The sequence below is a fragment of the Pygocentrus nattereri genome, chromosome 20 (assembly GCF_015220715.1).
Source record: "Pygocentrus nattereri isolate fPygNat1 chromosome 20, fPygNat1.pri, whole genome shotgun sequence".
Taxonomy (NCBI): Eukaryota; Metazoa; Chordata; class Actinopteri; order Characiformes; family Serrasalmidae; genus Pygocentrus; species Pygocentrus nattereri.
Window position 1 is genome coordinate 13461200 of NC_051230.1, and position 17281 is coordinate 13478480.

Below are 17281 nucleotides of genomic sequence, written 5' to 3' on the forward strand. Positions count from 1 at the left end.
TAGTATCACATTGTTAAGTAACTGTGTTTCATTTAAATATGTTTTTAATAAAAACTGCACAGGTGTCATTCAGGTGTCACAGAGCAGTAAAGAGGGAAAAAGAAAGAAAGATCTAGAAAGAAGGAAAAAGAGATTCATTTTTTCAATCTGCAAGAATTTGCTGCAATATAGACATCCTTCATACATGTAGGTTATATTGTGCCTGACACCAGCAGAACTGAACAGTGTATGTTCATTTGATGGTTCCTGCATTGGTGTGTGTGCTGCCTCTGAAACAGCAATTCACGACACCACAGGTCTAGTCTAGATATCAATGTCCTTTTTCAGCTTAGTACACATGCCAGCATTCACAGCTAAGATTGAGAGCACACCCTTGATATACTAGAACCTGAAGTTATTTCTATACTGCTCACTACGCACAAGGCATCTTTTGGTGAGTCCAGGGTATCTGCAGGTCTTAAAAAAGTTTTAAAAATGAAATTAATTTAACGGTCCTTTTAAAATTTTTCATCTACATGAGCACCTCCGCAATTTGGTACACAGAAGAATAGTCTTGACTATTTTAACATGCAGTTTACAGCCTGTAGAAGTTACTGTGGTTTCATAAGGTGAAATTCCAATATTTCAAATTTGTGTTCTCAAACTTAAATTGCATTGTGGCAATAAACTGGTCTTAATAAGTTTTTCATTTATTTTGCATAAGCCTGTAGGTACCCCAGAAAAAAAAATAAAAATTTGCTTGTTATGCTGATGTCAAAATTACAGACAGGCCTATCTACACTAGTTATCATTTAAACAGTCATAGAGGACTGGAACTCATATACCTTACACAGCCACAAAGGGGCAGTGTGTTACTGCTCTCAGCAATAAGATAAGATTATATCTCTTACACTGGCACAATGATATATCTCCCCAACTGAAACACACCTCCATCCTGCCCTAGTGCAGATGATAACTGTGCATATCTTTTAAAGTGACCAAAACCAACAATACAAAAAATCCTCTGAGGATCAGGATATAGATTAAAAGACATAGGCAGAAAATAGGCTCTCCATCTTTACCATAATAAACAGTGACATAAATTTAAATAATTATTTCAGTGTGGATTTTTATCTACTCCTTCCAAGAAAGATCAATATCTCAACCAATACTTGTTACTGATGAATTGAAATATATGTCTATGCCAGAGGTCATCAAAAGATATGAATTGGGGTCATGTTCCTGCAGAATAGTGACTTGTAGTAATTTTACTGATTAGCAAGGAACACCAAAAGTAAACACCACAACTAAAGTGCATAAAGGAAAGTCTACTCACTCAGCAGCCATCTCATCAATACATCTGGACAGTTATTTTTGCCCATGCAAGACCAGGCTCCTATCTCTACAGAACTATAAGCCATAATAGCATTCTAATCTGAAAAAATCACCTAAATAAATTGCCATTTTGGCTTAAAAACCCACAAAACATTTTTTTTCAGGTTGTTGTGGTTACTGCTCATGCACATGCTCCACAAAGAGACAGGGGTTTCTTGCTTGTAGCTTTATCAGCAAACTGAGTGGCTCTTTTTACTGACGAGTGGGACTTTCCTCTGAACAGACGTCATGTTGAGTGTGACAAGCTTTCCTATAAATTTTTCAGCCAGTGGCCTGTCTCTTCCTTCTTTACAATGTATCAGGTAACACTCAAAACACATATTGCAAGTCAGTTAGCAAAACTTTTGTGTGGATATATATATATATATATATATATATATATATATATATATATATATATATATATATATATATATATATATATATATATATTTAAAGGCGTCTTGGTAGTAGAACAGAGTTCAGCACTCTATCCTTTCTCCCAGACTAATCTCAGCAATGTGTTGGAATGTGTTGGATGGGCTGGAGCCAGCAAAAACTTCATGAAGGCTACATGATAGTAGACAGCAGATAAATTAGCCAGTCCCTCTGCTCCAACTCTCAGAATCTATTATATTTACTCAGACAGCATTAAGTGGACACTGTTGGTCACAGGTAAGAGGTTAAGATGAACAGAGACTACTGAGACTCATACCTAAGACAAAAGCATATGGTTTATGCCCCTCACTGAGTACTATAATGATTCTAGGACATTCTTCCACACACTGTCAGTCTTAAAGAAGAGTATACAAGCCAACTGCTCATCTAATGGGCCACATCAGAGTAGTTAATGCTGGAAAGCCCAGCTAATGGTTCCTGAATAATGAATTGAAGAAGAGAGAAATATGGCCTCAATTTCATGGAGGGATAGGGCAAATAAGTGTGTATACAAATGGTAAACCTGTAAGCTCATCAAGTAATGTACGGCACAGTTTCAGGAGCAAATAAATGAGGCACAGTGTGTTTAATACCAAAAGTAGCTGTAAACTAGCTGCTAATTGCTAAGACACAAAGGACGCAGGCCTGTGATGCTTAAAGGTGTGGCAATATTGGCCACTTGAATGTTTAATAAAACATGATTCTCCAAGGCTTTCAGGAAATGCTTAATGTTCAGTCAATTCATTTAGTAATAGCTGTATTAACAGTCAGGTCCAGGTCCAGTGCAACACTGTCTTGAAACAAATTGCTCTCTCAGACACTCGAAGTGCTTCTCTTTTCTCTGAACTCATACAGGGCCCCCCGATGACCCTTTAAATCAATACAAGCTAAACAAATCTGAGTTACATTTAGTGGAAGCAATAGGATATCCTGCAGTAAAATGCTCGGTAATCAGCTCATAACAAGCTTGATGCACATATGTGATGACATCTTCATGGAAGCCAGCAGTTCACTCACAGAAAACACTTCATTTGAATTCACAGATGGAGTAACCCATGGAATGCCTGATATTGTGTTCATTATGGATGATATATGTGGACTGTTGGAAAAATGGGCTGGGAAATGCCAATTCATCCAGGACGTCAATATTGTATGTTATGAATGTGAGTATGTGAATAAATGCACACACACACACACACACACACACACGCACACACACACACACACACACACACACACACACACACACACACACATACATACATACACCAGTGTACACAAAACATGCACTTGTTTATTATGCTGTTAGAAAAATGAGTCATACATGTGTCCCATAGATGGATCAAAAGTCAAAGACCTCCCTTTTTGAAGTTGAAGTTCCAGTCAAGACCAACATTAAATATCAAGTAAAAGTTGCTTACTTTTCATCAGATATAAGATTCCACTTGCATAAAGTAGGTGAAAGGAAAATCTGGACAGGAGTTTAACGTTAAAAATGATATAGAAACTAACAACTATGTATGATATAGGAGACCACCAAAATGGTTGCAATCAGATAAACAGCACTTAAAGATTTCATCTCCGAGAGATGAAAAGAGAAAATCAAGTTTCACTCTTACTTCAGGTCTGAAAAAGATTTGGAGGTGTTTCTGTCCACCTATGGGTCTGAAAGAATGTGTATCTGTAAATGTTACAGAGAAAAAGAAAACAGACAAGAAAGAAGAAGAACATTTGCAAATAAAACAAAAAAGTCACTGGTGTTCTCAGAATTGTCTACCCCAGAGTCCAGACATTATTGAACTGTTTGGGTCTCTTGGATCGAAGCAGAAAATGCAGCCAGCTTCTAAGACAGAATGTTCGAAGACAAACTGGATATGCAGAAAAATAATCATGCAGATTACTTTGAAAAACAGAAAGCAAGTTGATATTATGCAGTTAGTTGTTGCGGCCCCTGGGTTATTTTCTGTTAAATACATGTTTACTACTTCGTGGAAAAAGAGTAACCTGCCCTCAATGGTCATTTTACCTACAAATTATGGACTACCTTACCATTTTATTGTTTCTTTATTGTATTTTACCTGTATTATTCCCCTTGTTCTCAAAATCAGAAAATGTAGCACACAAAACACATTCAAAAGAATGCACACACAAGACACCTGCATAACATGTACACACACTTGACCATGCATTAGTTTCACCAACAAACAAACCATCCTGGTGCACGCACTTTCCTACCCACATTACTACGTGTCTTCCTCCTCTCCCCCTACATTAGGGCCTCTGGATCTGTGGTCACTAAGTTCTAATTATGTCTGAAAGGGTAAAGAGGACTTTTATCAGGCTGTTCTGACCCAGGGCATGTCTCTTGTCACCACACCCTGCCACCCTACCCTGCCACCCTGTTCTCAAACACACCACTCCAAGGGAGAAAATGAAGATGGATACTTCTATCTCAGGTCCTGAGTTACTGTGTTCTAGAAGAATCTGCGAGTAAAGCCAGGAGCCCCTTTGATCACTTACAAAAGACATAGCCCTGCTTATTTAGAGCACAGGCCACAACACAAAAATCATCTGAGAAACTGATTGACTCTGCATGACTGAACTTGAGTGTGATGAGAACTCTGATACGAGATGACATGAAAAACTAAACGAGGACATAACTGCATGCTGTGGTTGAGGAAATTAAGTCTAATGCAGTATTTTGTGAGAAATCATACATTGTCAGTTATTTCTAGATGAAACTAACAAATACATAAAGAAAGAAACAAATGTGAAACAAAAAAAGCAAATGAGTTATCATCTCACTAGAATGAAAAACTCTTCTCCGAACATTTATAATTAGGCTACCCAAAAAATCATGACAGGCCATGAGAGCTATAAAAAGGTCATTGAATAATGCATACTAAGTCATAATTAAGCTAAAATTTTTCAATTCAACTCCCTTAGTGAGTCACTGTTCAGGGTGATTAGTCTCATTGGAAAGAAATTTGGAACTTGGAACACAGCTGAGATCACTATGATCCCTACAGAGCATCGATACTTAGCTCAGGCCCTCTAGAGACCCAGCAATGGCCCCTAGCTCTGGCACTCAGCAAAAGTTACTATTGAGAAGATGGGTCCAATACAAATTCTCATATAAAGGATTTTCTCTTTCTACTGAGCTGGCAATGTTACATTAAATTTTAAACAGTTCAAGTATGGGGAGTAGGCAAAATGATGAACTGTTATTGTTAGATATTATACAAAATACATATATTTGCATATATCATGGGTTTTTTCAGTATTTCTAGAACTCTGAACAACTGCATGCATCATAAAAAAGATAGACGTAGGCCAATTACAGAGAGTCTGTAAAGAACAACCAGTGTATAGTAACTGAATAAGCTACACAGTAAAAGGTAGCTTATGAGAAGTCAACTCATTACGCAATTATTTCATTTTATTATGATATCCAATTATTTACCTGTTTGTTCCCATTTTCCTTCTAAAACATTTTATTTTTGTTAATTATTATACTCAAAGTTTTTATGTTCCTGGGTTAGTATTCTGCTGGCTGAAAGGTCACTATGAGGCCTGCAGAAAGAGGTTAAACATTCTATTCTTTCTGAATATAACAAATAAATTCACCAAATAAGGTAAGAGTTTGAAACGCTGGTCAAAACTAAGCATCTGTCTGAGGCCTGTCATTTTTTTTCAAGCAAATATCTGTCAATACCGATATGATTCTGATATCATCATGCATCCCTACCTTTTTAGAACTTTGGCGGGGGGGGGGGGGGGGGGTTCTTTCTGTTTCAATTTGTTCTTAAACTTGAGAAAACAACTAAATATTGTGGTACATAACGTATCGTAAATATGCCAAGTATCACAGTGTTGTTTTTTGTCATATTAATCACTATAACCCAGTACTTTGTTGGTTTAACTCATGTACACACACAAACACACATCCAAGAGCCCATTCACTTATCAGCTCCTCTTTAGTACCTGCTGACAGTGAAATATCAGACTGAAATAATAGAACAAAGAGTGATAACAGCCAGATTCATCCAAACACAGCCATATGATCCTACACAAGTTCATGACACATGAAACTAAACTTTCCATACAGGTCCCATTATTTCATCCTCTAAACATTTCAATCAGCAACATGGGCACATTCATCAAATTATAAACAGTTGGACACTGCATGGAGTCCATTACTGCCTGAAATATCACTTACAAACCATTGGAAATCAAATAAATTATCTTGAAATTGGTTAATAAACAAGTAATAAATTATTCAGTAAGTCAGAATGACTAAACGTGCAACAATTTCAAAGAGATGAATCACCATTTATGATTCATGTCCTATGCAGAAACAAATGAGTCATTATTTGCTAATGAAAAGTTCAGCTGAGACCACTACTACTGTTTTGTGAGACAATGTGAACTGTTTTCATGAGGTTGGATGAGTTTGTACTACATACTAATCTAAGTTGTCCAATGTGCTGTTTTTATCTGCATCATTAACAACCACATGCAGACAACTGATTGACAAGCTGACAGCATAATTACAGCAGATTAACAATTATCAAATTTCACTTTTTAAAAATTTTAAAATAATAATATCTTAAAAATAACTAATATATATGACTTTTAGTCTACACAAAATTAGCAAAAATAACTAAAGCCATTTTGGTGTATGTTATGGGGTACATTGGATATCTTGTTTTCTCCTTAAACCAGAAGAGATGCTCGCAATTTGATCCACCATAACTATCACCTGCAGTGACATATTCCGCTTCACTGATAAAAAGGAAAGAATATGGCATTTGTTGCACAAATGTATTTTTCCACTGGAATAAATCATTTAAGGTACACAATTACACATTAAAACCACTGTGGAACCTTTGAGGTTAAATTTACATTGACTGTACCTTGATGGACAAAAAAATTTACCTGCATAGAACCTTTACAGTGTAGGCAGAGACATTATATAGCTGTGCCACTGGTAAACCTCATATCAGGGAACTCATGTAGAGCTATATTGTCATTGTTAGAAAAAACCTTGTATCTCTGTTTTAGTCCTTTTTGAAATGCTAATTGCCCTTTAAATTATGTGAAAGTCTAAAAATGAACAGATCATTATGAATTGTCCAAAATTGCTCTGAATAAAATCATGTTACTTTCACTTAAATTAAACACTTAGAATGTTTTTTTATTCTTTTTTATTGTTTTTTTTTATTTTATTTGTTAAAATATAATTTTGGAAATATAAGGTTGTCTTCCAACAGTAACAGTATGATAGAAATGCAGACTGAACTGATGCATTAAAACAAGTTATAACAAAATTTCATTTGTCTATGAGCAGAGCAAAAAAAAAAAAAAAAATATATATATATATATATATATATATATATATATATATATATATATATACATATACATACATATATATATATATATATATATATATATATATATATATATATATATATATATATATATTAAGAATTCTAGGTAGCCCTTCCCACACACAACATAGTCCAACTAGTACTAGTACACTTAGTCCCAAGGCAAAGCAAATGATAGTGAAGTTTTTATTCAACTCCGTTATGTCAGAATTCTCAATAATACATAAACACCACAGAGGAATCCTCTCAGAAGAAGACTGAAACTGACTCAAGTGAAAAAAAGAATCTTAACTTAAAAAAATACTATGCCCCATTTTACTACTTTCCTTACAGTTTATACACCAAATCCCATTGTTTGTATCTTAATCAGATACTTCTTATGCATCCAAGCAAATGAGCAGGGCAAATAAGCAGGAGCCATCACAAGATTAAATGAACAAGGTCAAACAATAAAAATAGGCTTAAGTAGACAACAACATACAGATACTTAAGGAACACTGAGCAAATGCATGTCTCAGTACAAACAGAGCACAATTAGTCCTCTTTAACTGAAGTCAGCACAGTATTTGAAATGGTGAAGAAAAACTGTTTTACTTATAGATATTGATAGCACTGCTAGTTATTTATAACTAATCAAACAGCACAAAAACAAAATATTGTGATATGTATTGCATGTTGTGAAAATGTCTTTAGGTATCATGATTTCCACACTGCCCACCCATAGTTACAGACACATATCTGGTGTGCTGCAGGGAAGCATTGTCATTAGTGACATGAAGCTTTCAAGGCTGTATGGAAATGGAGCTGGAGCCAGTGAACTGTGAAGAGAACTCTCTCTCCATCCCAGGAGAGGACAACAACAAACACAACAGCAGCAGAAATCACATGGCCCAACACCATGGCTTCAATTCTGTATTCTCCACTCCAAGAGACAGCTTAGAAATATAACAGACACCAGTTGAAATGTAATTTCTTGTAGCCTTTTAAATTTAATATTTTATATTGTTTCCCCTATTTTTCTCCTAAAATCATCATGCCAAGTTGTCATATGACCAGTGAAACCATGACCACAGTTTCATACTATTTCTGTCATTCTGATATGAGAAATCGCAACACTTGGAGCAATTTAATGCTTCTTCTGACAGCCAGAGAAAAAAAAAGATGGAATGAGGAACAGTTTATAGATTCACCAATTCTACGGGAGGGCTAGAGGCGAGGACGAGGCTGGCAGCATCGGTTGTGTTCTGGCAGAAAATGAGCCCTCACATAGGCAGCCAAAGATGAGTCATGTTCAGGTCAGTACAGGCTCAGGTGGGCTACAGCTAAGCTCGGGTACTGACGACAGTCAAAGACGTATCGGATGGTCCACTGTCACTCATTCTATTTGGCCTGACTGAATACAGATAAAGGGCTGTGGTGGCAGCTTTAGTCCAATACATAATGCACTGATTTAATGCCAAAGCACAAAGTCACTGTTTTAATCCACTCTTCTCTTTTAATACTGTTTTTTCTTAATGCAGGTGTCACATTTATTTTGATATGGCAAAAACAATGCCAAAATGTTGCAGATTTATCAGTATCTGTAAAATTTACACAGATACAGCATGGATCATTAGTTTCATACTGCACTGAACAGACACCTCTGACGATCATTTTACAGACAGTTCTAGGCTGACAGCCACCATCTGCTCACTTTTAATAACGTCCTGGTTGAACTGATCATTATGGTTAAAATTAGAAAGGCACAATAATGTTTGGAATCATGCTAGTATCAGAAGATATCTGCTTATAAAAGACATCGTTATATCAGCATCAGACAGATTTTTGATATCTAAATACGATATTTTAAACTGAATTTGATGATGTGTATATTGTTCTCAGTAAGAGCAGAATCTTTAGGTAGTGCTAGGTTACTGTACTAAAATCTATCTGTTATTTATTTTACTGCATTTTTAACCACAAAAAAATAAATGTTATATTTATCTGTACTATGAATCTTGTCACTAATCAATTTCTACATTTTATAAATTGCAACTCGCAGATATACATGTACAATATCGAATTTCAGCATCGGCCCACAGTTCTACATATCAGTATAACTTATCAGTGCATCCTTTTTTTAATAACAAAAATATATAAAAAGAGCTAACAATAACAATGCTGTGATATTTGTTTTAAGATATTTTTTTGCTTCTGTTATTTTTTGATTTTAAGAAATTATGTGATTAAGAGTAAAGCACTGTTTAACTGAAACTCCTAAAACTGTTTTTCTTATTATTATATCTGCCAATATTATAAGTTATAAGAATTTACAACTTCTTAAAATCAGTATCACAATGTTTTTGTATTGACTGGGTCCTACTTTTATCCTTTATTCTGACTAAAGTAATCATAATAAACCCATAGCAATTTGAATTCTGTTCTGAATATCAAATATATATAATATCAAATGTTTTTGATGTTCAGCACACCTACTCAGAAACTATCACACCATACATCCAACAATAAAGGCGGCATTGAGCTTTTTTTCAGGATTTTGCAGGTATTTTTTAGACTACATCTTTACGTATTAGCTTCACATGCCTAGGCTTGTCTTTCACCCAGCCTTCCAATCAGACATTAATTAAGACAGGATTAAATCAGAGTAAATACATAATAAATGCTAATATGTACTTTATTTAGAAGCATTGCAAATGTCACGGGGTATCATAATTCATTAAAGCTGCTACTGGTGTAGACACAGTTAAATTATGTATGACTGAGAAACGAGAATGTTTATGTTGCAGAAATATTTGCATTAAAATGTTTTAGCAATTCAAATGAAAGAATGAATAATAATCTCTCATAAGCCACGTTTTATTTTCAAAAAAGTCAGCAATATAGAATAAATGATTATCCAGGTTTCCACCTAAAGGGTTTTTGTTGCATCTCATAAACCTGTACAGGTCATTTCACTTTTCCACTCAATATTTAACTACAAGTGTGGGTGCACATATGAGAGTGTATCTAGACAGCTCTGCTGTAGCTTCCTATCAGCCCCTAATGAGCCCATTAGTGGTCCAGCAGTCAAAACAATCCCTCTGGCACTGAGACATACACTCCCAAAAATGCACTCCTTCACACATGGTGCCTGTATGACTCAAGAGCTCCTCAAACCAGCATCCAGATAGTGGGAGAAATGTACAAGTCATCCATCAAACCTCTGCCAACTGTCTAGCTAGATGCAAATGAATCCAGGCACTGTGAGATATGGAGGAGACAGTGTATGTCCCTGGTTATTTGAGTTTATAAGGCTGGTATTGATTTCATGCTGCATCATTTACTAAACACAAAACAGAGACAACAAACATAAACTGCTGTGGTGCAACAGTAGGGCCAAAAGACAGTGTCCACTTTAGGCTTGAGAATACCACACATGGCTGTCGACTCAGGCCGGAAAACAAATCATCACTGTCATAAGAAAATGCTATGCGATCATAAAGCGTGTCCATTCTGTCTTGATTGCATTTCCTGTGTTTTGACCCTTTGCCACGTTTATCTCGTTTTCGAATCTTGCCTAGATCTCTTGTACTGTTGCTTGTTTGGACGGATCTGTGTATGACCTATCTGGAATGGACTCTGACTTTGTTTTGTGTTTTGCCCCTTTTTGGATCAAAAAAGTTGGATCTGGTGATTAAACTCTCTCTTCCTTTCATCCTCAAGCGTCTGGTACTCTGTCCCGCCATTACACTTTCTAATCACTTGCCCTGAACTTTCTTTTAATTTTAGAAAGTAGAATAATGTATTTCACTGAAAAAAGCAAAGAAAACGTGCCTGTATATTTACTTCTTTCTACAGAAAACAGATTTTGGGCAGCAGCAGAGCCATGTAGAGAGAGAGCCGCATCAACTACATTCACTCCAATGGACCATTTTTTTTCCTGCAATGCCAGATCATGGAGCCTCTCAATAGTTCCTGAAAGTTAGCAGCAAATACTAGCAGTGCAATCGAGCTGCAGCAGAATAGACCGGTCGTGATGCACTTTTAAAGGGTAAAGCATTTAAAGAATAAGTTTGTACATAATAAGCACATCTGAATCAAATTAACATGTATATTAAAGCATGTTAGTGGAATATCCCCCACTAAATTAGTAGATTTAGGGAACATTAACAGATAACAAATTAGGCTAGATAGTGAGTAAATTTAGCAACCCATAATGTTATCTATAAACAGCCTAGTAATTGTAAATTCCCTGCTCTCAATGTCATTTCATCCACCATTGTTGAATTTTCGAAAAAGGCTTCTAAACGTGATTTTTCGTCTGGTGGTGGAAGTTAAATATTAGTTAAATATAACATTGGGGCATGAGCTTGTAGAGCGGTGGTGGTAAAATGAGGATACTGTTATCCATTTTGGAATATGAGCTGATGTAAGTAACAAAGAGCTAACACAGTAAAAAGAAAGAGCTATTTTCATGATATGGCACTGTAAATACAGATTTATAGCACACTGGAGACTTTAAAGAGTAAACAAATATAAGAGTTATGGATTAAGTGCAGGCTTTGTCATTCTGTTGAGTATCTGTCCATTATGTTGCAGTGTAGTTGATGTTGGATTAATGGCAAGAACCACAGGGGGATTCAACTCAGCCTAAAGACTCCCTACAATAAGACAGCACCCTCACCCTGTGTTTTTAGTAATTGCTCCTGCTGACTTGAGCCAGCATTTTTTTTCTCTCTCCATGTCAGTGGAGAAACCAAACATTTTTACTCCTTTCTCTGAGCAATCGAAGCATCTCCATGCAGCACAGCAAACCATGCTGGGGACTATATGCAAGACAATATGGAGAAAAGGGGACAGACAAACTGCCTGCCAGGCTATTTATGTTTGAATTCATTATAGCTTTATTTAATGAATCCACTGCAGTAAATATGCGCACAGTAAAAACACAAGATACATAAAATATGTTTATATGTGTACAAACAAATATAAATAGATGTGTTTTATTATATCCTGTCCTGTCTGGATGTTGTCAATTGCAGACTTTTTCATATGTAGCCTAACAAAGTTCTTTGGTTTGTCCTCCTTCTGTACTTTTTGAAATTCACAAAGTTTACAGTACTCATCAAGTTGTTAAAATGTTCTAGGCCTTGGGATTATTGAAACAACCATTAGTTAAAGATTAATGTTAGAAAACATTCCTTCCCTTCCAATATCAGTAAACATTAGAATATGACTGACCTTAACTACCATTCAAGTTGAGTCTAAAAACTCAAAGCAATAAACAATGACAACACACTTTGAAACCATGTTGATGTTAACCCCACATGTCAAAAAACAAGTAAAGATAGCTGTTTAATCTTCAAATAGTAGCGATTTTTACTTCAAAATATATAATATTGTTGCAACTACATATACATGTTGGTTTTCTATATAAATATTGTAAACCAAAGCATTTATTCACTGCTAAGTACCAAAAGACGCAGTTCTGTCATTTATGGGTTTAAATTGCCAGCAAAGAACTTCCTAGAACTATCTGAAGTCTATGTGAATCACCTGACCATCAAGCATTTTTAACTTCAATTGACGTGACTCTCTCTCTCCATGGCTCTGGGCAGCAGGAGGCTAGCATTACTGCTACTGAGTGCTGATATCACTCACTGACATCATGAACGTACACAAGGCTCCATTTAAAACTCCCACAAAAGCTCTTAAAATATAACAGTCACGTTAAAATGTTTTATGTTGTTCTGTATTTAGGAAATTAATGTTTTCTTTTTCATTAAAATGTTTAAGCATTTATAAACTATGATTTTGATCACATGCTCCACCTTAACGCGTTCATTTTGGATTTGTTTGGGAGTGCCCTGTAGTGTGTGAGCAATTGTGGTGTGTGGTAATTCATCTCTTTACAAGCTCTCAACTCTGAATCTTTCTAGTGAGGCAAAAAAAATGATAGCCAGCATACCTCCTCTGTCTCTGATTGCGAGATTATTCCCCTTCTTCAGTACGATGTCCAGCTGGTACATCCTGGGATGGATAGGGGCAGGTGGATCTGCATTACTTGGCCCCACAATGTTAATGCCCTGCAGAGGGTACAGAGGGCATGTCAGTGACTCAAGAACCTGAGATGCAACCAGAACCTCAGAACGTATAAGACCAGATTTTCAAATCTTAGGATAATAACAAATCTTAGTGATAATAACAGCATAGACAAATTTTATATTAAAAGGTGTCATTTGAGCTTAGTAAAACAAATGAAGACATTCTGTCAAAATGCAGACTCTTAACTTTATATCAATACTACATTTGTGTAGTAAGCATTAAAACATTTAAACAAACTGAAAAACAAAACAACATGTAGATGCAAACCTGTCAATACAGCATGCAAAATGAGCGTAAATATAATAACTATGTTATTAATTGTAATAACTGGGTTATTAATTGTGTTAAATATCCACATTTAAATATGCATGACAACAATAACTACAGCTACCATCATCTGTGAATAAGTGATAATGAACTGTTGTGGCTGATACAGAACTAAAAAGAAAGCCTTAAATTTAGGTAGAGGTAAAAGGTAAAACAGAAGGTAAAAATGTCTGACTTTGTAAACATATGTCCATGAAGCTCAATGTCTGTTATAACAAGCATCACATTTCTAGTTGTTGGGCAATATTACAAAAACATATTTTTTCCCAGTGCTGCCATTTTAAAATCGACAAATTAAACCAAAGTAACCTACTGTAAAATACAGTATTTCAGGATAATTACAAAATCTAACCTGTAAAAAGAAATAAATAAAATAAAATTATGACACAATTAATTGATTATCCTATTAGCTACTTGTTAGTTTATGCACTGTATAGATTAATAAAATCCTCCCCTTAAAATCCCAGTCTTATTACATACTAAGCCTTATTACTCAGTAACTACAAGGACTTCAATGCAAAGTGGTTGAACTATTCATAGGTCATAAAAGTGTGCAATAAAACCAAGCCTGGTGGTGAACTCTGGCCATGTAAGGGAAAGTTAAAGAGGTAGAAGTACTAACGATGCCTATGATATACAATGAAAAGCATATTGTGCCATAAGTTATTGTAATAACAAACATATTGCCAAATTGTCCACTCATAAGAAGCCCCATGAAGATTAAGCACATTTCCTGCTGGAAGGAATTTTTTCAGACTGTTAATATAGACATGCCTGGCCTGGCACTAGTATTACTGTCAAATCTACAGGCCTACAGGACATTTCCAGCCTTCATCTACATCCATCTGAGAACAGATTCAGGTAGGCTACATTCCAGCAAAGGCTAAAATCTTCCTGTGTAGTGAACTGAACAAGCTCTAGCAATAGCAGAAGTTTTAAGTGTGCTGCACTGAGACTGCTGAGGTGCCATCACCCCTTGCAAGGACATCACACATCTACATGCAGAACAGAGAAAGAGAAAGAGAGCTGAGGCAGCATGTTTGAGGATTTGATTTTTGTAGTGATGGGTATCTCCATTGATATGCCTACACAGAGAAGAACAGCATTTACATAAAGGTTATAGTGCATCTACATTTTAGAGGGGTTAGAAGAAAATAGTTATGAATAGTTGGAGGCCCCTGGAATGCAGCACTGAATGAAAGATTGTAATAAAGAGTGTAGCACAATGGAAAGCTGTACAAATTAATGAAGAAAGATTTGTCCAGAATGAGAGCTACAGAAGATTAGTATATACCATACAAAGTATATACCGTGCCCTGCAAAAGTATTAAATCCCTTTAAAAATAATCAGATTCTTCTGGATTACAAATTACACTCACACATATTGTTCCAGACAGTATTTTTATTGAGAACCAAAATGCTCTTATAATTTCTTATAATTATAATAACTTAATTTCCAACATCAAAATTCATTATTTCTCAGAAAACCTTTTAAAAAAGGTTTTGTGTATAAGTATTCAACCTCTTCAGACTAGTACTTGACAAAACCACCTTTTGCATCTTTAAGACTGGGGTAAGTTCCTACCAAATCTGTGTCAACTAGGCCAAGTAAACCCAATTTAAAACTGGGTAGTTCTAGTACAAATGCTTCGGATAAACAGTAACTGACTGTCAACCAGAAACCTGACAATACTGGACAAGTCCAAAGCATAAGCATACAGTCTACCTTAGTTGAATGATAACAATCACTTATATTACTCACATTTATTCACTTCTTCTTTACAGAATTCTTAAAAAATTAAAATCTCTAAAAATACCTTTTGGTTAATAGATTGTTATATTTAAAATGACACTGTGGAAGCTACTGTACATTTTTTTAATGTTAACAGGCAAGCAGCTAAACCTTTAGTGTATAGTGCAGTTCTAAAAACCTTTTTCAGAGGAATGTCAAGGAAATTCAAGCACTGATCCATGGAGCTCCTTCAGTGAACACTGAATTTCTTGGTAGCAATTTCACTTCTGTTAAACCTTTAATCTGCTGTGTTTACTGAAGCATGCTGTATTTTATTAAAACATCAGACAACTACACAGTGTTAATTAACAAAAGCGTAATGTTCAATCAAAACCAAACTCCATGTTCAAATCTGCTTGGCCGCTTCTGTAAATTTCAGTTTAATATTTAAGCATTCATGGCGTACAGTCTGCTGTCAGAGAGTGTATAATTGGAGTTGAAGTGAATGTGTGTGACAGAGCATCATGCAGTTACACAACAGTGAGCCAGTAAACGCTGATGCAGCATTGATGATGTATCATCCCACGGCTGGAGGAAATGTGTGGCGGTTGAGTGTCTGCAACTTTTATATATTTAACATATTGACTAACTATAATATATATATATATATATATATATATATATATATATATATATATATATATATATATAATAAAATGACACACTTGCAGGAGGAAAGAGTCAGAGAGAAAGCAAGAGAAAGAGAGAGAAAGGAGAGATTAGAGAGGAAGACAGAGAAATGAGAAAGAGGAAAGAGTGAGAAAGCGACAGAGTGAGAGAACAGAGAGAGAACAGAGAGAGAGAAAGAGAGAGAGAGAGAGAAATGAGAGTCACATGGAAAGAAAGACAGAGAAATGAGAAAGATAAAGGGACAGAGAGAGAAAGAGAAAAGAAAATCAGAGAAAGGTACAAGGGGATAGAGAGAGAGAAATTAGAGAGAAAGGGACAGAGAGGGAGAGAAAAGAAAGGGATAGGGAATGAGAGGGAGAGAGAAATGAGGGAAAAAAGAAATGAGAGGAAAGAAAGAAATGTGAGAAAAAGACGCATAAAGAGAAAAAGAAATGATAGAAATGACAAAGAAGAGGGACAGTGAGACATAAAGAGAGAGAGGAAGAGGGAGTAAGAAATAGAGAGATTCAGACAGAGAGAAATGAGAAAGAAAGAAGAGAAAGGAGAAAGCGAGCGGAAGAGCAATAGAAAGTCTATTACTTTTGTGTATCTTTCACTCATTTGTATTTCATCCGACTTGACAAATGAACAAATGAAACTTCTTCCTCTCTTCTCTCTGCCAGAGAGAATGTTTTGGTTTAGATCTACAAAATCTTCTTCTGAGAAAAAGCAGAGCACATAGGTGTCATTTTTGCATTGTGACATACAGGACAGGAAAGCTATAAGCTGAAGCCAGTTTTAGCAGCAGGAGGGATTCTGTTTGCTTTAAATTTTTCTATCACAAAAGAGCAAATTCATAAAACTGTTCATTAAAAGTGGAGTTCTTTAATGTGTAGCAGAAGTCCAGTTTAGGGTGTTAAAATGATGAGAGATCACAGGGTAATATAATTTAATTGTCCATCACAGCTTAATGAGGCCTCAGAGCATTGTGAGCTATCACTTTATGGAAATCCATTATACCTTTCATTATATGAGGTCAATATATGAACTGTTCAGTACTTGAACTAAGTCCAAGTTCCTGACCAGGTTTCAGCTTCAAAACAACTAACAAATGCAACTGCAGTTATAAGCATCAAAGCACAATGTTTAGGACAAACAGCCAATCCGTTGGAACAGTGAGAGGAGTGAACCGGCTTATTTTTCTAAGAATTATTAGAAAAAATACATAAACACATATAAATGAACACTACAACAACAATAACTATAATAATGCAACTGCAACTGT

At 35.6% G+C, this 17281-nt stretch overlaps 1 protein-coding gene across 5 annotated transcripts in view; it reads right to left on the bottom strand.

Moving 5' to 3' along the window:
* The window catches only part of mctp1a (multiple C2 domains, transmembrane 1a), a 195878-nt gene that overhangs the window by 98757 nt on the left and 79840 nt on the right, over window positions 1-17281 (bottom strand). For all 5 annotated transcript variants that reach the window (XM_017691126.2, XM_017691125.2, XM_037531321.1 and 2 more), the window contains exon 2: window positions 13132-13249. In XM_017691126.2, the coding sequence (XP_017546615.1) occupies window positions 13132-13249 (118 nt within the window). The remainder of the gene's footprint in view (window positions 1-13131; window positions 13250-17281) is intronic.